Source organism: Mustela erminea, chromosome 1 (genome assembly GCF_009829155.1).
Source record: "Mustela erminea isolate mMusErm1 chromosome 1, mMusErm1.Pri, whole genome shotgun sequence".
Lineage (NCBI taxonomy): Eukaryota > Metazoa > Chordata > Mammalia > Carnivora > Mustelidae > Mustela > Mustela erminea.
Genome location: NC_045614.1, coordinates 120316285 through 120343214, shown reverse-complemented (window position 1 = coordinate 120343214; position 26930 = coordinate 120316285). Strand labels below are relative to the sequence as shown.

The window sequence follows — 26930 nt, the reverse complement described above, 5'->3', positions numbered from 1 at the left end:
AAATCCTTTCATTTGAATGTATGAGATTCTGACACCTGATGTTTTTAATGTCTCAGACTAAATTCAGTGTGACTGGATTTTTAAAGCAAGAGTTTGACTACTTGAGGTATTCCCTCAGTCCTTGAATTTCTCTACAGTAGTCTGGCCCAGTGGCCCTCCAATTTTAGTATATATGTGCTGAAGTGAGCACCCCAGTGGCCCTCCAAACTCTGTTTTTGATATTTCTGGTAGTGCAGCATCTCTTAAAGCGGCCCATTCTGGCACTGGATTAGTACAAACTTTAAAAAAAAGAAAAGAATTGTTATTATCTTTTTCTGCGTAGATTCCATCCCACTGGTCCTAGTTCTTAAAGTGTGAATTGTTTGCATAAGTGATCATACAAACCCAACAACCAAGAAACATTAATAATTGTCTTCTGTACTTTACTAAACACTTTGTGTTTAATATATTTTAAATTATAAATAAATTACAAGGAACTCCTAAAAAATTTAATACAAAAATATTACAAGTTAGGACAAATAAGCATTGAGATATGACATTTAAGAAGAAACATGCAGAAAAAGTAGCATAGGGTTAACATTTCATTGTTGACAGAGAGCTTTGGTACAGCAGAGAAAAGCACCATAAATCTACTGTCCATAGTGTCTTTTCCTCCACTGCATTTTGCAAATGAATATATTGGGTAAACAGTAAACTTTCATCTGCTACTATGTATAATAGGTGAGAAATTTGATCTATTTCAAAGTGTAAGAACTATGAAATTAAAAATAACCCCTTCTATGACTACTGAAACTGATTTGGTTTTATCTTAAATTTAGATGGATTATAATCCTTAGTAGTCCAACACTTTCTGAAAGTGTAAAATGCAGAATATTAATCTATGCCATGCAATAAAAGTTAACCCTTTGAAAATGAAAGACTGGCAGCTCTAGCAACTGTAAAAACTTAGCATTTAATAAAACATGACAAGTCTTTGCCTGTGTTAGTTTCTGCTTAAGGAAATGAAAGGGAAAGGCAGAAGACCTGAAGAATAAAAGTTTCTTAAAAAAAAAAAAAAAGTGTTCAATGATTCTTTTAAAAAGTCTCTAAGTGACTCTCAAGAGCTGGGATTAATTAAAACCGCAAGGTGACTAGTATCGTTCTTCAAAGATGTAAGGTTTGTTAGCAACATAAACAACTAGCTAAGGAAGAAAATTATTAAATTAAAATTGATTTATATGAAGAAAAAAATGTCACTAAGGAAGTTGAAAATCCTGCCCTAAAATCTTCAGCAACATACATACACACGGTTTTGTGCTTAACTTGCACACTAAGCAAATGAATCTGAGGTCTCTTTTAGTTTATGTGAAATGATGTCCTTTAAATACAGCATTATTTTCCAAAATAATTCCAAAGCGATTGTTACTTCTTAGCTGATTAAATGCTCTATTATTAATAAAAATAGTAAATAATCCCTTCATTTAAAAAATCTCATCTGTGAGAAGTAATAAAATAGTAAAATTTGTAATTTTATCTATGGGCTTAAAGTATCTATCTTAGAAAACAACACACTTACGGAAAACAGTGGGTTTGGGTTCTGATGGCAGTTGTTGTAACTGATTCAACACCAATGTGGTAGAGAAAAGACATGTTGTTATGTCATGAAGGCTAACTCAGAGCAAAAAAAGTTTATTCTACAATAAACATTGGAGGAGTAAATGCAATTAAAATGTAAACAAGAAATTGTAAACAAGAAATAGCATCCCTCTCTCTTTACTTGACTAGTAAATAATCTATACAAACTACATAGATATCAAAGGTTTCATATATGTACACAGCCAACATAATATCAAAATATATTTTATTCTGGACCTCTTTCAGATCTGATTCAAATTACAGTTGTCAAAGCAATACAATGCAAAGGGAAACCGCAACAACAACAACAACAACAAAAATGTGCCTAGAAAGGATAAAAGGGTCATTGGGGACAAATCATTGTGATGTGGAACCAAAGTACATCGTGAGTGTAATTAACATGGTCCAGGACAGCAGAGAACATCTGGATCAGTCTTCCTTGCACAAGAATCATGAAAACTGAACAAGAACGTTCTTTAACACGTACAAAAAACTGTCATGGGCTGGTTTACACTTTTACAACAGTTTTAAAGTTAACTGGATAACTAAAGAAATGATGCAGACATTTTAATCCAGTGCTATAGGTAGGCTCACAGAATTAGACCCAAAGGATTTGCCAAAATCAAAATAAGAACATCATAGCTACAATGTCAAAGTCAGTTAAGAAGAAAATTGCTTCTGTATTTAGGGGTCACAGAGCCACAAAACGCAGTCTGTGTTTGCTTTTAATGAGATGGATAAGTAAGTACATTGGACTTAGATACAACATGCAGAATGTTTTCTTGAACTTATGCAGAAACTCCAAGAAAACATCGTAAAACAGCTTACTAGGAAAGAAAAAGATGCCCTAGTTATTCACCCTGCTTCAACACTGTCAACAGAAAGGCAAAAATAAAGAATGCTATTAATACTTGAGAACTACTGATATTAGACATCAAATTTCTAAATCAGTGTATTAAAAAAAGTGAACACTTCCTCATTTTTCTCTCATCTACATTTAACTAGAATCATGTTAAAAAAATTGATATTGAATGTGACACTTCAGAGCTACTACCGGAAGGAGTAATTCTTAACTTCCTACTCTCCTTCCATCCCTGCTGATTCAGAAGGAAAAACAAACAAAAACAAACAAACAAAAAACCAACCAGGGTCTCTTGTAGATTTGCTGCTATTCCCCAAAATGTTGGCATTTGCTGCCATGCCACAATGTTGGTCCACTGAAAGAGAATTTCCGTGGAAACAGTCAACAGTAATTCACCAAACGCAAGCACCACCCTTAGCATGTGAGAGTAAATGCAGGTTCTATAGAAATGTACAATGTGCTTAAGATGAAAACGGTTTTGAAAAGAGTAAACAGCACTGCATTTTAGATTTATTTTTCTGCTTACCTAGTAAAATCTAACATTTTTGCTCACATAAGGACAATCATTTGTGAATCACAGGTGATTCCTTCAAACAGCAAAAATGCATACTCTTCTTCAGGCCTCTAAGCAATAATAGTTTACATTACTCTTAACAAAATCATTCTACATAAACAGATAGCTCCTTAAAAATAGTACTCTCTCATTAAATCTAATTTGACAGAAAGAAGTCTAAGGAAAAAAGGAGTGCTTTATAAGTGAAAAAGTACAAATCTTTGGCCTTTCTCTTGACATTTTTATATGTCAAAAAGCAAAAAACCTTCATGTAATTCAATCTAGTAATTACTTTTTGCACCATAATTTGTTTTTACACCACAAAAGGAGGCACTTTCAGTATCTGTAAAAGGTGTTTAATCCTAAAACATACTTACCTAGAGAATTATTAATTAAAACAGAATTCAATATACTCTAAAATCTATTAGGAAATTAAAAGTTACCACTTCTAAAAGTCATTTGAAAGTCAATGATGGTACCTGATCAATGACAGAAATGGGGATTGGAACAGATACAAGAATGTATGCGATTCCTACATGGAGAAGAAAAAGAAGATATTCCTTTATGGAGTTTAAGAGTGACAGCTGCTCTTTCTTTATTCTACTTTAATCAATGAGTACTCTATTCATTCAAGTTTTCCTTTCTAATTTTCCTTGTAAGTTTCTTACAGTAGCTTGTACAACGATATACAATGAATACCATAAAATATCTACTGGAATCAGTTGATCTTTAGGAATAAGTTCTCAGGAAAAAAAGGAAGGAAAAACGAGCCAAGAACCTCAAATACAGAATTGTGCAGGCCGTGAAACTTGGTCTCTTACAATCAAGTTACTGCTCAAATTTGAGGCAATCTTACTTTTGTCTACTGGAGCAGCATCGTGGCACATCAGCAGGCAATGATGATGTTGAGAACAGCAGCAAAAACAAACGACTGTATGCTCATGAAGAACCCAAGCCTACAAAATGGATACCTTTCCAATAAGTTTATACTTAAAAGACCCAAGATTTTAGGATAATAAAGCTCTGTATTTATAATCTTTTATATGTCCTATTGTGGCTATTATGCTTAAGTAAAACAGCTAAAGATAAAAAAAGAAAGAAAGAAAAGGTGACAATACCAACAAAAGGTAGCTGTCTACTCTGGCAGCTATACTGCAGAACTTCTTGACTATCTTTTAATCAGCTGGGGGGAAAACGTCAATAACTGTATGCAAATGAATAAATTGTCCATATCAAAATACAAAAGTACTATCAATAATCACCTCTGACTTTCAGATTTAAATTCAGTGCAATTGACAGATGCATCACTAAAGGAAAATGCAGCTTAACCTACTCAAAACATTTGTGTCTATTCCTGGGAGCACATTTAAAAATTATTGCACAGATTTTTAAATTTTTATTTATTTTTTTTAAACAATAACAGAGGTCAACCACAGGTATGGACCTCTAGCAATAAAAGCAGGATTTCAAGTGCCAGATACTCAGCATATTAGGTTTCCTACATAGGTCACAGGGTAATAGTCCTAAATATCTATAATGTGATCCAAAACCCTAAAAACAGCTGGCACAAAACCATCATGAATGACTGCCTCTCTGGATGGAAATTTTAAAAAATATTATTACAGTATCATAGTCCCCACTAACAACAACTGGGGTACATATAACAATGTATTGTGAAATTAAGTGTATTTATTCTCTTTACCAATAGCAAATGCTATCCTACCTTAGTAAAACCAAGACTTGCTTCAATCAATGCTGTTTAGTAAAAACAGCAAAACAACAAATGCTGAAAATCAAAGCTGCGTTACTTGGGTTAAATCGGTTTCTATTTCAACTTAAAACACAGGTTAAAATTTTAGTAGTAAAGGCCTCAAAATAATTAGTGACAGAAATAGTGTTATAAATTTGCTAAGCTTAGTAATAACTCCTTAATTAAAATCTTTGAGATATAAATTTGACAACTATTCTCTTCAAAATGGACACTTGTGGATACTTCCATTAATCATGACAAACCTGTTAGTCATACATATAAACACAGCCCCGTGCTATCTATCATTTGCACATTCTGTGTATTTTAGCTTTTAGTAGCATGAACACAAGAAGAGGTTTGCTCTGATACCTTATCTTTCAGAAAATACTTGATATTATAAACAGAGTAAAAGACATGATATAGTAGTGATTACTAAGAAAAAAAAATAGCAGCTTAAATCTATCCGTATTTGAAAAAAATGTAGTCCCAAGTACCACGAACGCAGAATCAGAGCAGCAGGGAGCTTAGTGCAATTATACTTTTTTTTTTTTTTAAAATTCTGAATCACTGCTATTTAAAAACACCTTGAAGCAAGTCTTTTGTTTTAAAAATTGTTTTTAAACTAAGGTAGCAAACATTTTGCCATGTAATGGCAGTGTTATATGCCGTTATCTTGCTTTGTATAAAGAAAAACATGAGAGATTTTTAATACTGGAGTTTGGTTACATTACATATTTAAGCTTCTACATAGAATGATGGACACTTTGAGAAGCTAATCCTTATCCAGAAACATTTTAATCTCTTAAAAAACAAAGCAAAACAAACAAACAAACACAACAACAACAAAAAAAAAACCCCAAACCTACTTTGCTCCTTTTCACAATAGTGCACATTTTAACCATAATTTAGTTATGGCTACAAAACATCAGAAGATTTTTTTTTTATGCATCTTCTCTATGGTATTAAAAAAAAATTGTGCCCTTCTAGTCTTTTAATTGGCAGAAATATGTCCCAAAAAAGAAACTATTGCATTTAAGCCACATCACCAAAAAAGAACAAAAAAACAAAAACAACAAAACAAAACAAAACAAAACAAAACAAAACAAAAAAAACAGAGCATAATATCCTTTCACTGATGTGTCTTACAGATTGACATGACCAAAGTCATCTATTTTCATTCAACTTCCAATTCCCCCTTCCACAACATGCACCAACTGAATATATGCTCTGGGAGCCATAAAATGTACCAAACATCTATCTCTTCAAAAGAATGCATTAAAATATTTTTAAGAATTTTTTGTTTAAAAGGTGAAAAAAATATAAACAAGAAACTGATTCACTCCCTTACTTCATGCATCCATAAACTAAACCAAAAACAAAGTTTAAAAGCAAGAACAAACTACTGCTGCAAGTTTTTGTTAAGTCCATTTTCTCTGTACATACAAACTGCTCAACTACTGAAGGGAAAAAAGAATATAATCCATGGTGTCTTCTGATTCAAAGGGGAGAAACAAGGCTGTCATTAGTATCCAAAAACTGGTACACATATGGGCTGCTTTTATAACGCATATTTCTCTCTCTCTTCTGTTTTTCATATCCAAAACTTCTAAATGCTATTTTAGGGGCACAGCAGATTAGATTCCAGCACTTGGTGAACAGAATTCACAAGCTGTGACAAAATTCTGTCATCTTCAGGGTGCAATTTTGTTTATATACACTGTATGTATATATTTCTTTTAGATTTGGCTGTAGTGGACTGGCCATGGTTCAAGTGGGACTATAGCAGTACATGGGTCAGGGACAGTCATTTTGGCTATGTACACATTCATAGTCGGTCCATGGCTTCCAACTAGTAGCGCTATTTCCGAAGGTCTAATACACAAACCTGTAAGAAATTAAAATAATCAAAAGTGTGTTAAGAATTTCATTGTACATTTTTAGTGTAATGTTTACCTCCTAGTTCATGAATCTGGTAAAGCAACATTAATCATGGGACTGGGCACTTAACGAACAGAAATCAGACAAATTGTCTAAGAGGTGGAGAAAACAACTACAGGCTAACACTACAGAGAAAGAACCATGGCTAAAATTTTGAAGATCTACTCTCTGTTAATTAAAAAACAGAAAAGAATATGCTCAAGATAGACCATTTCCTATCTTTTGGGCCTAAGTGAAAGAGATCTCAGATTATATTAAGCTATACCTTCAGAAAACAGCTAATGGCTAATAGCCTCTTCATTTTCCCTTTGCTTTCAGAGCTTTGAAAGCCAAAACTAATTATTTCTATTAAGAGCTGGCCAATGTCATCCTGAAAGTCTTTCAGTATCACACGTTCCTCAGTGCAGGACTCAACTGCCTCTACCGGCCCCCGCCCTGGGTCACCAACACTCTTCCGCAAGGAAGACAAGGTAGAGATAAGCATTAAAAATTCAAATCTCTCTCAGAGCGGTATTCTTCTACACTCAATTTCATCAACAAAGGTTTCCATTTCTTGGTTATGAAGATACGCTTTTGGCAAACACAGCCTATATTTTATTCATATTATTTGAGTGAAATAAACAAAAATATACAACCTCCAGTAAAAAAGATCAGTGCCATAAAATGTATTTTGAAAAGACGACTTGTAGTCATGACCACAATAAGCCACATTTATTTACTATGCTTACACACCCACCCCCTTGGAAACACTTCATTATACTTACTGAACCATCTGATGCACTGGCTCCAACTTTGTCTCCTGCTGCATTCCAGCAAACTTCAAAAATTCCACCTGTTCCTCTATAGCTGTGAACTAGAGCACCTGTCTAAAAAAATGAAAAAACATTCTTAAAAATGAGAACATATATTATTATAAATCCAAATTACTGAGGTAAAAATACTATTATGGCATTATTTCAAGCAATCAGATAGAATTTAGCTTTGGCTCCAAAATAAATTTAAAGTTTTGAAATACTAGAAATGTGATGATCCTTCTATAAAATGATAACACTTGCCTGCTCTCAACAGATCAAACACACACACAAGCAAGCGCGTGCGCGCGCCCTCTCCCCACCCACCCTCTGTTTCTCCAGTAGTGATAACCATTCTTAGCTATCTTTGGCCTCCTTGAGATACAGTTAACCATGGAGTAAACATTCAATGTATGACTTGTCATAAATAAACTGTTGTTGTTGAAGGGTGGTGCATAAGTATAGCTAACATGTAGAGACACAAAATGAAGTTCGAATTTCTTTGATGAAACATTCTAAAGAGAAAGTATAATAAACTAGTAAAGACAATTCCAGTGTAAGTCTGTTAAATTACTCTATCTGTGTTTACTGAGAACCCCCTAAGATAGAGGTGATTAAAAAAAAAGGGGGGGCGCCTCAGTGGCTCAGTGGATTAAAGCCTCTGCCTTCGGCTCAGGTCGTGATCCCAGGGTCCTGGGATCAAGCCCCGCATCAGGCTCTCTGCTCAGCAAGGGGCCCGCTTCCCCCTCTCTCTGCCTGCCTCTCTGCCTACTTGTGATCTCTGTCTGTCAAATAAATAAATAAAATCTTAAATAAATAAATAAATAAGACCAAAATTATTCAGCCACCCACTGAATAATTAAACTTAGTAAAAAAACAAACAAACAAAAAAAACATATATTTTCCTAGGAAACCAGTCATTAAACAGGGCAAAGATCAGAGACTGCTGTGAGAAACTGGAAAACAAAAAATATGCTTCCAGTTTTCTGTCTAGCAGAAGTATGTCTCAGCTCTATGAAAACCTTAAAAAGTAAAACTAGAGGTAGCAGATCTACCTAAAAACAACATGGCAGCAAGTCATATACCTTGTAAATACCTCCTCACACAGCCAATCCTAATTTACTTAGCCAGAAGTCTCTTTTCCCTTGCGTTCCTCTTCTAGAAACCACAGGTGCATTGCTACAGCTGATCACATCAGAAAGATTCAACTGTTTTCTTCCCCCTACCTAAATTTTTTTGCAATTTAAAAGATTAATGAAAGTGTGAGTCTAGTAGGTATTGAGTGTATTTCTATGGTTCATCAGGAGAAAGGAGTGGCACCAACAAAATCTAAAATCAATGTATAGGAATTAAAATCTACAGGACAGTAAGCTTTGGTGCTTAAAAAAACCAACTTTCTTTACAAAGCACTTAGCAATTTCTAAGCTCAGAGTAGGATATAATTGAACTAAATATCATGGTCAACAAACCAGAGCTATAACATTAACGGAGACCAATGGATTAATACAACTGACCTGTGAAATGTATGGGTAACATATCATATGAGTGACAATCCAAACGAGGAAAGAAAAAAACTTGATTTATATTTGACAAAAAGACAGTGAGCGCACTAAAAATTCACTAGATATAAGTTTACTATTTTCAAACTTAAAAAAGTAAAATGATACTTTTTTAAATAAATAAAATCTTAAAAAAAAACCTATGCTAACAATGCAGGTATATACAAATGTCTATCAATGCAGTATAAGAGAATCTATTAACAAACCACAATAAGAACATGGTATATGAAAGAAGTGGCATTATGAGACAGCAAAGGGGTAAACAGTGTTTAGATAACTGGCCAGCCATTAGAAAAATAAAAATTAGATCTCTACCTCAAATCATACATGTAAAAATCAATACCAAGGGGATTAAAAATATAAATTAAAAAATAAAACAGTGAGAGCATAAAAGTGACAGAATCTTAATACTTTTATTCACAAAAAATGTCAGGAAGTATAGAAGAGAAGTTAATAAAAACAGTTACTTGCAGGGGATCAGGAAGCAAATGGGAGCTCTAAGACTTCCCAGTGTATACCTTTTTAGTGTTTAGGGGAGACCATCTGAATGTGTAACTTAATTAAAAATGATATCTGAGGGGTGCCTGGGTGGCTCAGTGGGTTAAGCCGCTGCCTTCGGCTCGGGTCATGATCTCAGAGTCCTGGGATCGAGTCCCATATCAGGCTCTCTGCTCAGCGGGGAGCCTGTTTCCCTCTCTCTCTCTGCCTGCCTCTCTACCTACTTGTGATCTCTCTATCAAATAAATAAATAAAATCTTAAAAAAAAATGATATCTGAAAATGATGATTTATGGACAATAGTCTGACCAAATATGATGATCAGCCACACAAAGAGAAAGATCTAGCTCACGGCAGTTGCATGCGGGTGTACTATGACCACCTAGGAAGTGGTCACTGATGGGGTGAAGGAGTCAAGCGACTGCTATTAAAGAAAACAGTACGTGGAGCATAAACACTAAAAAGTTGAGAAGATGAAATAAAGTAACTGGCTGTTTTCCCCATTTTTAGGAAAGGCTCTCTCTACACAACTGTTCCTACAAAGGTAGTATAGTTTTAAGTCTATTCCTGATAAATCACTATTCAGCCACAAAATCTTGTCCTTTAGTACATTTTATTAACTGCTTGCTCATTTATAGCTCCTTTAAAGACAAGTTTTTTTAAAAATAAAGAAACTGCATCATTTATCTAAACAATTATCTTAAACTCTCACATTTCAGGTCAGCAAACTTTAAAAAACAAACAAACAAACAAAAAAAACCAAGAACCTAAATTTATTTCTAAATTCTGGTCTACATTAGGAAAATATAACTTCAATTGGCTTCAGTCTTTATTTGGCTGTAAATTCAAAAAAAGTACTCACTCAAAAACTAAGGATTGAGTGATGTCATAAAAGGAATGACAAAAGAGAAAAAAGAATTTGTACAGGCAAGTGCTTCTTGTAACTATGAAAGCAGGTGATGATTAAAATAACTGAGACATACCTGTGTGTTCCAGATGTGCACACATTTGTCAAAAGAACCACTTGCCAGGTACCTGCCATCAGGACTAAAAGCCACACTGTACACAGGCTCTTGGTGTTTTGTCAAAGTATGGATGCAAATTCCTCGGTCTACGTCCCATAATCTAACAGTAGAATCGAAGGATGCACTGACCAAGGAGGAAACAAAATGACTTTATAAGTAATGGAATATTCCCAAGCCCCACCCCCAATCAATAATATTCAGCCATTTCTAGTAGCCAGCTACAAGTTCCTTATGAGATGCAGATTGGACTGTTAGGAAACAAGTGTTCTAGAAGCAAAACTACAGAGGAGATAAGGCAACTTAAGGGCATCTCCAAGCCTCCAAATTGAAAAAACAAAATGAGCCAATTTCACTGTATTCCTTAGCTCTTTTAATTCTTCTGTATTGACTGATCCATGGTTTTGAATAATGTACTGACTACATTTTTAATTTTATTTTAATGCTTAAGAAACTTTATTATACTATGCCTCAATTACTTGAGTTTAAATCAATATTTGATACAAGTAAATATTTGATAACTCGATATAAAAATCCATTATGCCCTGAAATAAGAATAAAACCCCCAAGTTTAAATGCTCCCATCCAAAAAAAAAATAATAATAATTTTTTTTTTGAAGGATACACTCCCATTTCATGGAATCTTTCCTAACTCTGTCATATTTATTAGAAGCTTTTTATGTGGAAGATTCATAAAAGGAGAGTAAAACGTAAATATTACCTTGCTAACATAAGGTTGGCATTTGGATTATTTGTCCCTGGCCCTGTGGGACTCCATTTGATAGTATAAATTTCTTTATTATGTGCTTGCAAATCATGGACACAATTGTCTTGTTTCATACTCCATATCTGTGCAAAAAAGAAAAATGTACGCAATTATATTTTCCCATACAAAAGATACATTTAAAATACTATTGTGCCAATATAAAATATAAACAGTACAACCAGAATGATGATTAGAGATCAAGGGACTATTTGCAAAGAAATTAAAATGTAGAACTTGTTTAATAATTATCTCTCTTTTAAAAAATGACAAATTAGCTCTAAGTCCTTTCCAAATGTTCACTATTTTGAGGCTTCAAGACTGAATTAGCTGTAGTTCTAAGATTGGCTTTGAGAGCCTAAGATGGTACAAACTTCAACATTTATTAAGTCCCTTAGGTAATGATCCTAAAATATTTAAGGCATTAGTTTTAACACTGTCCCTTAAATAACAGATGTAGATTATAAATTCCTCTTAGGATTCAGAATGAGAAAGTATTTTGTAACAGAGAAGGGCAAATAGATGAGCAACTTGCAAATAATATATTCCTGTAAGAACACTAAAGCACAGGCAACAAAACCAAAACCAAAAAGGCAAATGGACTATATAAAATTAAAAAACTTCTGCACAGCAAAGGGACAATAAAGAGGCAACTTACAGAATGGGAGAAAACATATGCAAACCACGTATCTATAAATAAAGGGTTAATTCTGAAAATGTATGAGGAACTCTTATAATTCAACAGTAAAACCCCTAATAAACCAATTTGAAAACGGGCAAATGACTTGAACAGACCTTTCTTTCAAGAAGATACACAAATGGCCAGTAGGTATATGAAAAGACGTTCAATGTCACTAGACATGAGGTAAACGCAAATCAAAACTACAATGAGGTATCACTTCACATCTATTAGGATGGCCATTATAACATAAAAAAGACAATAAATGTTGAGAAGGACGTGGATAAATTAGAGCACTTATACACTACTGGGGATGCAAAATGATAGCTACTATGAAAAACAGTATGGAGGATATTCAAAAAAATAAAAACAGAACTACCATATTATCCAGCAATCCCACCTCTGTGTACTTATCCAAAAGAACTGAAATCAGGGTCTTAAAAATATATCTGCACTCCCCATTCACTGCAGCATTAGTCACAAAAGTTAAGATATGGAAACAACCCAAGTGTCCATCAATGGATGAATGAATAAAGAAAATACGGTATTACATATAATGGAGTATTTATCATTCAGCCTTAAAAAAAGGAATTCCTTTTTTTAAGGATGAATTTTAAGGACAAATACTGCATGGCTCCGTTTATATGAGGTATCCAGAAGAGTCAAGCTCACAGAAGCCAAGGGAAGACTGGCAGCTGCCAGAGGCTGAGGGGAAGAGGACTGGGGGAGAGCTAATCCACGTGTGTAAAATTTCAGCTCTATAGTCTATAGTATCATGCCCACAGATAACAATACTGTGCTGTACACTTAAAAAATTGGATAAAAAAGGTGTTTTCTTACCATAATAAAAGTTTAGAAAATGACTTACAAAGAACAAACCATGAAAAATAACAAAGCAATAATTAAAGTTAAAATGATGAGTACAGAATAATTAGCCTTGCTTGAGCTGAAAACATATGTGTATAGAGGTTTAAAATTCGTATTATTACTGAGCAAAAATTAAGAGAAACCAACTCTGGTATCTGCGGCAAAATCATTCAATAAAGATAAATCTTGACAAACACAAACACACATCAAACCCAACCGACAACAACCAAAAAAACCCCCACAAAAATTAGGTGTGTTTCACATGTCTGCCTGTATCTAATAAGACATAATGAAACAAACCCATAATGTTTTGGGATCCTATACATTCTATAACTCCATGTAAATAAGCCCCCAAAATATGTTTCAAAACTCATTTCATTTGACCTTTCGACAGCATCACCTCCCTTGAAACATTCTTCCCTGAACACTCTCTTTCCATTGGTCATTCCTTCCCAGTTTCCTTTTGGAAGCTCGTTCTTCTTGAGCTGGTAACTGTTGGACGTTTCTTAAGATTTTCTATTTCTAAGGTTCCCTTCTTTTCTTGCTCTGTCCTCTCTCCCTATACAGCTTCATCTAAGTCCATGGCTTTCAATGACCACCCACCTGCTGAGAAGTCCCAAATGTTTATGCCAAGGGTAGAGTTCTTCTTGGAGCATCAAGCCCACCTAGCACCTCCATCTGCATTGTTCAGTTTTTGCAAGACCTTCTGACTCATGTTTCATGTGCTCAGAACTGCTCCACTACACAATATCTTATCGATCCATCTCGCTTCTGCTTTAAAATTCTGACCTTTGATTATTTTTAGGACAAAAAGCTAACACTTTCTAGCTCAAACTTAACCTAACTGCAACTCAGTAGACTCTCCAGCCACTGACCGTCTTTCATTTCCACATATGTGCCACACTCTGTTTCAAAAGGTTTTCATTTTATGACTGTAATGCACTTGCATGCAAAGAAAACTCAGGAACAGCAGCAATAAGTAAAGTCTTTTTACTAGCAGTGCTTGCAAGGAAGCCCAGGCTTCAGAAAACTATATAACTAAGAACACAGCAGGTATTTAAAGAAAAAACGCCACCAGGTTACCAAGGTTTTATTTTTGTTCACAGGAGGAAAAGCAGTTTTCCCTCATGATTCCTCCATCTGTAAGGGTCAGCACATCTGCAGCCGCTGGCATTGCAGAGTCAAGAATAAAATTATTTTCAGAAGAGTTACTATGTTGCAGGAAAGGGCTCAAAGCATCATTAATATTGGAGATTAGCATTAGGTTGTTCTTTATCTCAAAAATGCTTTTTTTTTTTCTCTAAGTGTGATGTGCACAGGTGCAAGGTGTTAGTTTTGCTTTTAGTCACACTGACAAGAAAAACATAAATCCATGCTGAGTTGCTGCTGTTGGCATGTCAACGAGGCTCACTCACCAACTAAGCAATTCTCTGCTATAGATCAGCTTCTAGCAAGGATGATCTACATTCACACCACAAAATCAAATTTATACAATTCACAGAATTTCAGCAAAATTCACAAATGTTATAAAGACCTGTTACTTATTAGTCAAATTTTTACATGTGCAAATAAACTTTAATTGCACCAGTATATGATCTTCTAGAAGACAACTTAAGACAGGTTTCTTAGCACCACAATTCCTATCAAACAGTCTTATTTTTAAATAGAATTTATTTGTGTTTTTTAAACATTTGAAATACTTCACAAAATAAAATTTAAAAAAAAATGATTAACTATTAAAAAGTATTAAAAAGTAAATCCTGACCTCCAGGGTTTAAGTGTTCGATGAACTCTAAGACAGACACTCTAAACAATCTAAAAATGGCCAGAGCAGCCATTCTTCGTGACACTGCTGGGCAAATTACCTTCAAAGTCATGTCATCAGAACAGGAAGCCAGAAGATTGCCAGTTGGGTCCCATTTGATAGCATTCACTTCATTCTAAAAATAACAGGAAATATTCACATTTTCATTTTTAGACCTGATTACTCTTTGGATATTAAACACACACACTTCAAAAGCACTCTGTAATATTACTTATTCATCATCATCACTTTGGAGGGGGGAAGGCTACTCACCGTGTGTCCCTGGAATGTTTTAATAGGTCTGTCTTGTCCTAATTTACAGACATGAATGCACATATCTGTACTACAAGAAGCAAAGGTATTGTTGCTCTGCCAATCAACATCCAGTGCTGGTGCTGAAAAGGAGAAAGGGCCAGGTTTGCGTTCATTCCACATGTACTGGAATCTAGGAGCTTTAGTTTTGAACCATGCTTGGACATTAAGTATGCTAATAGGAACTTAAGCATTTTAGTTTATAATTTTTAAGTCAGTAATAGAACTTTGAAAAATGAACATATCTAAATACCACAATATTAAATTTCAGTTCAGTTGTCTCTATATGAGACACAGCCTAACAGAAAGTAACACAGGAGATTAGGGTTCCTAGAGCTTGCTCTGTAAGTTACTAGCACTGCATTCTTGGTATTGCATTTATAAACCTTTAAAAGTGATGTTATACTTCCTTTTATTTCTAAAATTCTCTTGAGTGTTCCATGGACAAGGGGGCTTGGTTCTACCACCCCTAACCGTGGGGCCCCAAGCAAGTCATTTAACTTCTCATGCTATTTTCCTCATCTAAAAAAGGGGATAAAACTCTTAAGCTTAATACACAAGGATACTGTGAAGATCAAGTGAGATGATGTGTGTGAAACCGACTTTGTAAATTACAAGTTAGACAAATATTATGCTGAATAATTTCCAATCCACCCAACTTGATAATATTGCATATGATCGCAAATACATTTTCTTCTAAGTGATTCTTGTCAAATACCTCTTAAAACCTATATCACTGAATTTAAAAAGACATTCAAAAGCTGGCTGATTATTAATAGTTATTTTAGCTCCGATATGATTGGAGATTCTTTCTTTTCACTTCCCCCCTGCTGCAAGGTGCAAAAGTTCTCTGTAATTTTAATGCAGATTAACATAATGATATCAAGTAACAGGGTTAAGCGATAGGAGCACACACAAAAAACCAAGGGATTTAGGGCAGTGTGGACACTATGGCCCATTACCCAAGAGAAGTTTTTACATTTCATTTGGCTGGGGGTAAGGATCAAAAGATGACACATGATCAAAGAAGACCTATGAATGTGAACCTCATATAAAACTCCGATTTTACTGTCTTTATAATAAAGTTTTATTAAAACCTAAACAAGTTCATTTGGTTACATATTATCATGGCTGCCTTGCACTACAAGGGCAGACCACACTGGCTCCAACAGAGATTCTGCAGCTTATAAAGCCTAAAAATGTTATGTTCTGCCCTTTACAGAACAAGTTTACCATTCAGAGCAAACACAGACAAGGAGAAAAACAGGAAGTTATAGTGAAGCTCTATATTCCCATTAGAGATACAAAGCATTTAATAAAGTAGGTCAGAACTTGTGTCTACGGGAAAGAGAAAAGAAACACACTTCCTGACTGTTATATATCTATGCATAATAGTAACTGCTATTTTTACTTTGAGCATATTACAAATAGGTATTCTGAGCACCATTAGACAAATAAGCCAAGCAAGCAGAGTGAAGAGCAGGTTGTGTTCTACTACCATCTAAGGCAATATGACTTCAGAGGGGTCTGTGCTCTCCCTCCTTTGCAGACCCGGTCTACCTGTGCTGTGTCCAAGTCCCAATTTCTGAGTGTTTGGCTCTAAAGGGCTCCCATGGTAAACTTCTTCAGAAACTTGTTCTGCTGCCTCCAACAGTCCCCTGCCCACACCCCCCCCCCCCCCCCCCCCCGCCCACGATGGCTAGTACCCAATGTCTGGTGGTATGTAGTTGGGTTTAGGAGGGAAAAGGGGGAGACTCAAAAATCTAGCATGTGGTTCAAGATGAGAAAAACTTCGAGGTATACTAAACACTCCGAAGCCCTGCCTGGATCAGGCTGAGCAGGGCCCTCTTCCCCATCCTGATCCCTACAGTTCCTCCTTTGTTTCTCTTCAGAGTGCTTCCTTAACAAATCATGTCACTCAAATGCTTGGCTCAAGGTCTGCTTCTGGGAGAATCCAACTTAAACCAGCCAGTAAACAAACACGCAGGCCGACTCTGATGAGCACTACGTATGAACTGCACTGCTGTCTGCGCACATCACATCATCTCAGATGCATGTTTGTGGCTGTCCTGTTCATGGTCTGCTTGCCCTCAGGGCCATTCTTGACCACACTGTGCTCTGCACACAGTGGGTGGACTCTTGCAAATTATATATCCCAGGCTCCTGTGCCTACCGGTTTTCAGATGGATCCAGACAGTGGGAGACACTGTCAAGAGCCCAAGGTCAAAAGAAACAGAGAAGACAGGCAATTTTGCTCTCCTCTCTCTTTCAAGGCTGGGTGCCTGGCAACGGCTCCTCCAAATGCCTGTTCTTGCCAGGCAGTCTTGTTTCTCCAGTTCTAATTCCCACTGGGTAGTTGGATCCTGCCTTCTCTATAGTCTTAGGTTTTCTGCAGTTGTTACACTCTGGGTTACCTCATAGTCCTCTGGTTTTCACTCTTCTAACACCTCTGCAACTATTTCCTTGTACTAAATTCCCCTTCTTGGATTAGATTCTGTTTTCGTGACTGGAATCTGACTCAATGACTCAATACCTACTATATTTTCATTTTGACATTAAATACCATTACATAAGATATCATTTCAAAAATAATTTTAACAAAATGTTTCTTTGATAAATAATTGGTTCTAGTCTTAAGTGGTGGTGGTGGGGAAGCCTGAAAAATCTAATAAACTTAGAAAACAAAAGTATAATAAAATGCTACGAAGAATGCCAACAATCTGTCACAATGTATCAGGATGTTAATTTGACGCAGAGCTGTCTGCAAAAATATGAGATGGGAGGCTAAGAAAGTGGCACTTAAACAAATACACCATTAGGTTCCGAACCAAACAAAAACTGTATGAGCACGTAAAGCTAACTGGGGGGAAGATGGGGAATGCTGCAACTGAGTTGTAGGATTTATGCTTTGTGATACACCTGGCTCATAAAATACAGTGGTTACAAAACTGGTGTAATCTAAGAACACCTACCTCCTTTTTGTTTACTCCTAAAATAAAAGGAGTCTAGGTGATGCAAATTCTTTAGAAAAGGAATACATCTCTATGGGACGCCTGGTTGGCTCAGAACAAGGCTATTTTTTTTTAAGATTTTATTTATTTTGACAGAGAGGGAGAGAAATCACAAGTAGGGAGAGAGGCAGGCAGAGAAGAGAAAGGAGGAAGCAGGCTCCCCGCGGAGCAGAGAGCCCGACGTGGGGCTTGATCCCAGGATCCTGGGATCATGACCTGAGCCAAGGGCAAAGGCTTTAACCCACTGAGCCACCCAGGCGCCCCAGAACAAGCCTCTTGATCTTGGGGGTTCAAGCTCCATGATGGATGCAGAGATTACTTAATAAACTTAAAAGAAAGAAAGAAAGAAAGTAATGCATCTCACAACAAAAAGCACTTTTATGTAAGTGATATGTGAGAGGTGTGTTCACTATTACTGATCTCATTTTATACATGATAAGAGACTAGGAAAAGTTAATTTGCCTAGGGCTATTACTGATCTCATTTTATACATGATAAAAGAGACTAGGAAAAGTTAATTGGCCTAGGGCTACACGATCTTTTAAAATCTTGGAGCTAAGATCAAAATTTTTGTGTCCTGCAATTTTTGACGTATTTCTGTTACCTCCTCCATCCTTCATAGTTTAAAAAGGTAACAAGTGAACCGACCCTATGTAGTAAGGAGAGAAAGACATTTATTACTCATCTGCATTTTTTAAGAAACAGCTTTATTAAAATATAAATATATTATAAATATAAAATTCATCCATTTAAAGTATACAATCCAATGGGCTTGGGCATATTTTATTATAAAGTTTTAAATACTGTGGTCATATATAACCTGAAATGTCATTTTATTATGTGTATGATCAGTGGTATTATGTTCACAAGGCTGTGCAACCATCACTATTTTCCCACTTGTTCATCACCCCAAGCAGAAACTCTGTAGCCATTAAGCAATAATGCCCCGTTTCGCCCTTCCCCCACTCCTGAGAACCTCTACGAATGTGTCTGTTCTAGATAGTTAATAAGTAAAATCGTACTATTCATCTCTTTGTGTCTGCTTTATTTCACTCAGCATAATGTGTCTAAAGGACATTTGCACAGACATTTCACTTAGCATAATGCGTATAATGCACATAAATGTTGCAGCATATGTCAGAATTTCATTCCTCTTCATGGCTGAATAATCATTGTACGTGTAGACTACCTTTGGTTTATCCATCTGTCTGCTGATGGACACTGGCCTGTTTCCCCCTTTTGGCTACTATAAATAATGTTCCTATGAACAATGACAAAGAATCTGTTCAAGTCCCTGCTTTCAAATCTTTTGGATATATACCTAAGTGTAGAATTGCTGGATGATGATATGGTAATTCTATGTTTAGCTTTTTGAGGAACTGTCCTGTTTCCCACAGTGAGTGAGTGCACCAGTACACCTACTTGCGAAGTATAAGGGGACTAATTTCTCCAAATTCTCATGAACGTTATTAGTTCTTCTAAGCATACTAATGGGTATGAAATGGCCACTTACTGTAACTCAGCTGCAATCACTATTTATGCTTTATGCAAGAGAGTATATAGGAGACAATGGAGCACAGTAATTAAAATACGGTAATTTAAAAAGCATGACAGACTTCCATTTCTGGTCAAGATGGAGTAACAGGAACCAAATTTACCTCCTGCCCAAAACAACCAGAAAACTTACAAAATATATGAGAAACAATTTAAGACAGTAGACACCAGGCAATAAAAGACAGAGGTTCCTGAGAAAATGGGAACCAACCATCAGTGTGCCCCTTCTAACTACCCAAGCTTACTATCTGGGGGAAAAAAGTCTAGGTCTTGGCATAGGGAAGAAGAATCTCTCTAGGCAGAGATCAATGAATTTCCTGAAGAGACAAAGCTGAGAATCTACAGAGACCTAGGCAGCTGGAATTATCAGGACACATTACTGGCAAAGAGAGTGTTACACAACAGAGATGTCACTTAGTAGTAATCAGAAGTAAATTTATAGTACTAAATATCCATATTATAGAAAAGCAGAAAGGTCTAAATCAGTGACCTCAACTTCCACCTCAAGCAAATAGAAAAAAAAAGCAAATTAGATTGACACTGAAAGCATGACACATAAAAGAACAAATAAATAATTTACAGAACTAATCAACAGTAATATAACTCCTGATCTTTGAGGGGAAGTATTGCTTTTTCTTTTCTTTGAAACAGAGTTGACATAGAGGGATGCTGTTAAAACAATGCAAAGGTGAGCCAGAGACTTTAAGGCAGCATTCGTAAATACCTGATAAACTTGTATCCAGAATACAAGAACAACTCCCAACACTCAGTAGAAGAAAACAATAAATTAAAGATCCAAAGATCTGATCAGATACTTCACCAAGTAAGATCTCTATATGGTAAATAGCACATGACAGGATGCTCAACATCGCTGGTCATTAGGGAATGCAAATTAAACCACAATGGGATACCAATATCCACTTATTAGAGTGGCTCCAATTAATGACACTGACTGCTTATCAAGTGCTGGCAAGGATATGGAGGGACTAGAATATCCATTGCTGGTGAAAATGTAGGCTTTGGAAAAACAGTTCAGCAGTTTATTAACGTTAAACATATATTTCCCATACAATGTAAGTATTCTATTTTTAGACATTTGCAGAGGACAAATGAAAGCACAAGTCTACACAAAGATTTGTACATGAACAATGACAGCAGTTTTATTTATAATAGCCCCCCCAAACTGGAAACAACCCAAATTTGCTTCAACAGGTGAATGGATAAACAAACTGGTGTATCAACATGACAAATAACTATTTATCAATTAAAGCAAATGCAAAACAATTTTTCAGAGTGCAAGAAGCCAGACCAAAAAAAGGCTGATTCCATTCACATGATGTAAACTAATTCCTAGTGTGGAAAGACCATGGGTCTAGGGAAGAAGGGGGAGATCACGAAGGGGCAGGAGGAAACTTCTGAAGTTCACAGGTATATTCATCGTCTGAAGTGTGGTGACAGTTTCCATGGTATGTACATGTCAAAATATATCAACTTGTACAATTTAAGTATGTATAGCCCATTTTATGATAATTAGACCTCAATAAAGCTGTTTAAAAAAACCAAAAAGCATGGCAATAAAGAATATCCTGAGTAAAAAGCTTATTTACTTATAAAATGACTTTAATACCACTGACCTCATCAAGCTGCAGTCAGGACTAAATGGGATCCTGTATACAAAGAGCACCATCTCTAACACAAAGGTGGTTTACGTTTTATAGTCGTTAGTAACAATACCAGATGCTTAATTTATTTCAAATTTGCATTACTCCTAACAGTTAGGAGAAATTTTTGAATAGAAGAGCCAATGGCCTAAGAGGACTAGAAACAAAGGTGGAAGTAAAACAGGTAAACAAAAACTGATGTGTAAACACCTATTATTGTGATAGGCTTTAATGAAGCTGAACTGTTTAACATGATGGTTGCACACTTATGTTACCCAAAAAATGCATAGTGGTCACTTCGTACCTTATTCGGCTTGTTTAGTCACACTATTCAGAAAAAAGACAAAAAGCCAGAATGTCAGAAGCTGTTTCAGTTTAAAGGTGATGCTGTGCCACTGGCTATGTGTGAAAAGGATGTTACTAATAATGTGAAAATAACCAGTTAAATTTCATCAGTTTATCAACTCTTTCCAACTGTAACGAAACCTTTAAAGCAGCAGTGAACTCAGGCAGTCCTACTGCTCTAACTTAGCTGACTCCTGAGTGGCACAGGGGTTCAGGCCCTTCCACATGCAGCCAAAATTCCGCAGTGAATTGTTTATTCCCCCAAAACTTAACTACTAATAGCTTATTGTTGACTGGAAGCCTTACCATGAACAGAAACAGTCAATTAACATATATTTTGTATGTTATATGAATTTTATACTGTACTCCTATAATAAAGCGATAGAAAACAATAAAAAAGAAAATAAATTTATGGTATTACAGTTGTATTTATTGGAAAAGATTAAGCCACATATGTAAGAGGACCCACACAGTTCTAACCTGTGTTGTTCAAGGGTCAATTGTAGTTATCAGGCATCGTGTTCTAGTTTAATAATGATCATCAGGAAAACTTCCTGAGAACAGCATGAAGAGAGCAGGTACTAAAATCCAGCTGTCCCTACTCATCAGGTTGTATACCCTGGCGCATGCATGGTTCTATAACAAGAAGCACACTATTGGGAGGTGGGCTGAATTTTTGTATTTAAGTATCAAATTATCTTTTAAAAGAGAAACCCATTTAAGGCACTAAAGTTCCAACAATGCTGGGCAAGTCTTATTTTTAATTTCAGGTACATAGGAGGACTGACTTAGAAACATGAGTCCAAAATGAGAAACACCACCACCTAAACTCACATGAGTTTATAAAGTTTATATAGTATTTCCATATATACATTATTTAGTTTTATCCTCATAACAAATAGGCATAATTATTATAACAAACAGGCATAATCATTATCCTTCATTTATAGATAGAGGAAATGAGGCTCAGAGAGGTTAAATGACTTGCTCCGTTTAAAAGGTTGTTAAGTGGGATGGAATTGCTATTCAAACTTAGACCTCCTGATTCAGAGATCTACGTTCTTACCATTAGATAATACCAACCTAATTGCACTAGGCTGCAAATGATTTTTTAATGGTACATTTCACAGAAAACGTTTGATGAGCCCCTGACAATTAACAATCTGAAAGTCATGGAACATCAACTCCTCAAAGGACTAGTAACAAGACTGATATTTGATATTTCAAGATTGTATATGAATTATGGCTTTTAAAAGTTTAATTAGAAAAACAGAAGAAAGCCCCCGTTCTCATGTAAATTGTGAAGATTTACCTGAATGAAAGGGAAACTGTTGCTTGGCTTCACCAGTATGTGCATCCCAAATAATTGTAGTCTGAGATTGAAAAGAAAAACATATTAAGAGGTTAAAAGAAGCTCATCAGGGGTGCCTGGGTGGCTCAGTGGTTTAAGCCTCTGCCTTCGGCTCGGGTCATGATCTCAGGGTCCTGGGATCGAGTCCCGCATCGGGCTCTCTGCTCAGCGGGGAGCCTGCTTCCCTCTCTCTCTCTCTCTGCCTGCCTCTCCGTCTACTTGTGATTTCTGTCAAATAAATAAATAAAATCTTAAAAAAAAAAAAAAAAAAAAGCTCATCATAGGTGCATAAATTAGATGCCTAACTATGCTAAAGCAATAGGAAATGTTAGGGTGAATTTAACTTTAAACATTTACTCTATCCCCAATAGTACAACGAGGTTATACTCCATTCTTAGGAAAATGACTATTAAGTAGTTGCATTTTTTCCCCTGGTGATTTTTCATCAGTCAACTTCCTTCAACTTCCTTCAACAACTATTATTAGTTGTCTATGGAACACCAGACATATTACACTGCTTAAGAAACTCAACTGCAGAGGTGCCTGAGTGGCTCAGTGGGTTAAGCTTCTACCTTCGACTCAGGTCATGATCTCAGGGTTCTGGGGAGCCTGCTTCCCCCTCCCTCTCTGCCTGCCTACTTGTGATCTCTGTCAAATAAATAAATAAAATCTTAAATAAAAAAAAAGAAAAGAAAAAGAAAAAGAAACTCAATTACAATAATGTATTTAATGCAATTTTTTTTAAGCTTTTTAACTATTAGGAGGCAAATTCTTGGATAATAAAGTCATCAACCAATTTTCAATACTAAAGATTTTTAAAGCTCACATTTACATATACGGGCAGCTTGAATTTTGACAGTATTTAAGATAATGTCTTGTATATTATATCCAAGTATGACCCATAAATCTGCATGGATATATTCACAATTCCTTTAAACACCCTCCCACCACTAGTTTTGTAATTTTTAGAATGTAAAGTATTATACAGTGACAGTGGTTATTAATAGGACTTTTCCCTCCTATTCCTGGACTCCTTTATTTTTCTTCCTTTTTCTTCCTCTCCGATTTCATTTTTGAAAACTCACTCAGTTAACAAGCACACAAGCATACACTTTCCTGGATTAAAATTGTCTTATACCTGTATTAATTTTGGGAGCTAAGACAGAGGGGATGACCTAAGAAAACAAAAAGCAAGAAGGCCTTATTTTCAATCTACCCCTATTTCCAGGTCTAGTTGGGTAGAAAAAGCTGCAATGACCCTGCATTTTTCACATTTTCAATTAAGCAGCAGGAGTTCGGCTAACTGACCAGCTCTAAGATTTCTCAAGGAATCACTCCAGAGCCATTTTCATGGCTGAGATAAACTAGAAGCTAGGGAAAGGAAGCAGAATAGGGGAGGTATGACATCCATTATTTGAGCAAAGATGAGTGGTCACAAAGATAAAAGATAAATGGCATTGTGATGAGTAAACTGAAGAAGCAGCTGACAGAAAATCTAAGAGTATTTCTACTATCATCATGAATTCATACCTGAATTTCCCATATACGAATATTTTCTTGCTTATATGAGCCGCAGAAGAAAACATTACTTTCAGTTATACTCTAACACACTAACCTTTATAAACTCAGTTTAAAGTTCTTTTACCTTGTCTACTCCAGCACTTAGGATGAAATTTCCTTTCTTATTCCACTTCAATGCGAATATAGGGCCTTTATGCTGCCCCAAGGTGCTAGCAAGGTTACCTAATATTCAAAAAGAAAAACATTAAAAATTCTTCAAGCTTTATAACTTCAATCAACAAAAAACATATAAAAAGAAAAATGCTTTACTTACCATCTTTAGTCCATATTCTGGCAAATCCATCATATGAACCAGTGGCTAGAAGTGTACCTTCACTCTGTCAGAGAAACACACTTCCTTCAATTATATAATCCAGAAAGGGCATTTCATTGTTATTTGACTATTTCATGTTTAAACCCTAAGAAGAGTAGATCTTGACATTCTCTGCTTCAAAATCTGGGAATGGTATCAAAGACCTACAAAACACCCTTCCCTGCTATGAAGCTAAAATTTAATCAGCATGTAGTCAGTGTGGGAGCCTTATATCCAAGTCTCAAAAATGGCAGGAACTACTTTGGAGCAAGACCACCACCACCCTTACACACATGCAAAGGTCTATGGTATTCTCACAGATGCACATGACTCAAGATGGGAGCAGGGGGGTCAACTAGGAAGGACACCCAACAAATCATAATCTTATAATGACTGAAAAGAATAAAAAGCAAAACTGGCTAAAACATTTTGTTATGATTAGACAATTTTATATGGTCCTCCCTTTAAATCTTTTACTGTCTCAATGAAGCTCGTGTGTGAGCCAAATAATATTGCCGTTTCAGATGATCAGATATTTAAATATCATTGAATGTTTCTTTCCTTGGTTAATTCTTTCTCAATATGAAATCCATACCAATTAAAAAAAAAAAAAAAAAAGCCAGAAAAGAGTGTAGGCTGACTTTATAGTTAATGAAGTGAGTACAACTGCCTGGAACTACTTTACTGCTAGGAGAAATCCATACCAATTTCTCTAATCTTATATTCCCTTACTGTGCCTGGCCTGGATGAATGGTACAACAGAAGGACAGATCTATGGAAGTGCAAGTTACAGAGTGTGTTAAAGAGACTACTGCTAGGATTAGTAAACACTACTGAAGACACAGAAAGAAATCACGCCTTAGTGCTTTTTGTGATGCTTTCTGGAAAGGGAACTAAAAACAAGACTGCCCCCTTTCAAACCTCTCAAGCCATTTAGCTGTGCAGGTAAATGAAAAACAGATGCTGGTACAAGGGGTTATAGACTCAGTCCTGACAGAATCTGGTTCTATCTGAGGAAGAAGGAGCCATGCTGAAACCAACAACAATAGATAATTTCCAGTCGCAGCACAGTAGGAAAAGAATACTTTAAAGATCAGATATCTCGTAGGCTCTTGCTTTGGTCATGGAAAAGAACCATTAATCAAGGATAATGTTTTCCCTTTTTAGTGGAAGATTCAAGTTCATAGTGAATAATATATGTTTGAAAAGTACACACTTCTTAAAACTGTAACTTGCAGTTGAGAATCACCAAGCTCAACAAACAAACATTTGTAAACATCCTTTTCAGTGTAACCTGTAAATCTCATTAAGTTAACATATGGTCTCTCAACCAAACAGCATATCAAGGCCTTAGACTTAAGAATTTAATAAGGTCCCATTAAGAAGATAATTCTTAGTCCTGACCCTACAACCAAACAATAAATATTGTGGGTGCGCTAAACCTCTTTCTCATTTTTGTAACTGTTATTTTCATTGGAGGGAAAGAGTGAATACACTGCTGGAAATTTTGTGAGGGGAACACTGAAAAAAAAAAACACCCTATTTGTTTTAGAAGAAATTTCATAGACACTGAGAAATTCAGCTAGACATATCATTTTTTAAAGACAGATCTCATTCACTGGAAAGAGACTTGGAAGATCCTTTGGAAAGCTGCACAGAAGTTATTGAAAAGAGGCCAGAGGAGGAAAGAGTGTTCACTTGCTGAGGAAAGAATGGTGAACCCCATGAAATGCTTGGGAACGCTGAAATCCTCTAAGATGCTTCTTAAACTTCACAAAGAGCAGGTTAAAAATGGATACAAAGTCACAAGGAAGGAAAAAGGCAACATGGAATAAAGGAAAAGATATGAGACCTTTAAAAATGCTAATTTTCCACAAATTAATCACAGGAATGGAAACAAACTAAGCTGCTTATCACGTACTTGAAACTGAAAAGGTGAAGCTTTATAAAGAACAAGGAGCTCAAACCTGGTAAGAACGAACAGTTAAGTTGTCTCTGGAAGATGTGGAATGACAAAGAGAAGTAGGAGATTCCTACGGCTACAACAGAGCTTGGAAGTCATCTAGACTAATGGTCCCTAAAAGGTAGTCAGCAGCGAAGTTCTCATCAGTCCACACAAGATAA

General features: G+C 35.8%; 1 protein-coding gene across 9 annotated transcripts in view; it reads right to left on the bottom strand.

Moving 5' to 3' along the window:
* Positions 1-3656: 3656 nt before the first annotated feature.
* Positions 3657-26930, bottom strand: part of TBL1XR1 (TBL1X receptor 1) — a 170051-nt gene continuing 146777 nt past the window's right edge. For all 9 annotated transcript variants that reach the window (XM_032340550.1, XM_032340560.1, XM_032340542.1 and 6 more), the window contains 9 exons: positions 24768-24831; positions 24579-24676; positions 22895-22955; positions 14973-15094; positions 14761-14835; positions 11308-11435; positions 10548-10713; positions 7482-7583; positions 3657-6664 (listed from right to left, as the gene is read on the bottom strand). In XM_032340550.1, coding sequence (XP_032196441.1) covers positions 6638-6664; positions 7482-7583; positions 10548-10713; positions 11308-11435; positions 14761-14835; positions 14973-15094; positions 22895-22955; positions 24579-24676; positions 24768-24831 — 843 coding nt within the window. In that variant the 3' untranslated portion in view covers positions 3657-6637. The remainder of the gene's footprint in view (positions 6665-7481; positions 7584-10547; positions 10714-11307; positions 11436-14760; positions 14836-14972; positions 15095-22894; positions 22956-24578; positions 24677-24767; positions 24832-26930) is intronic.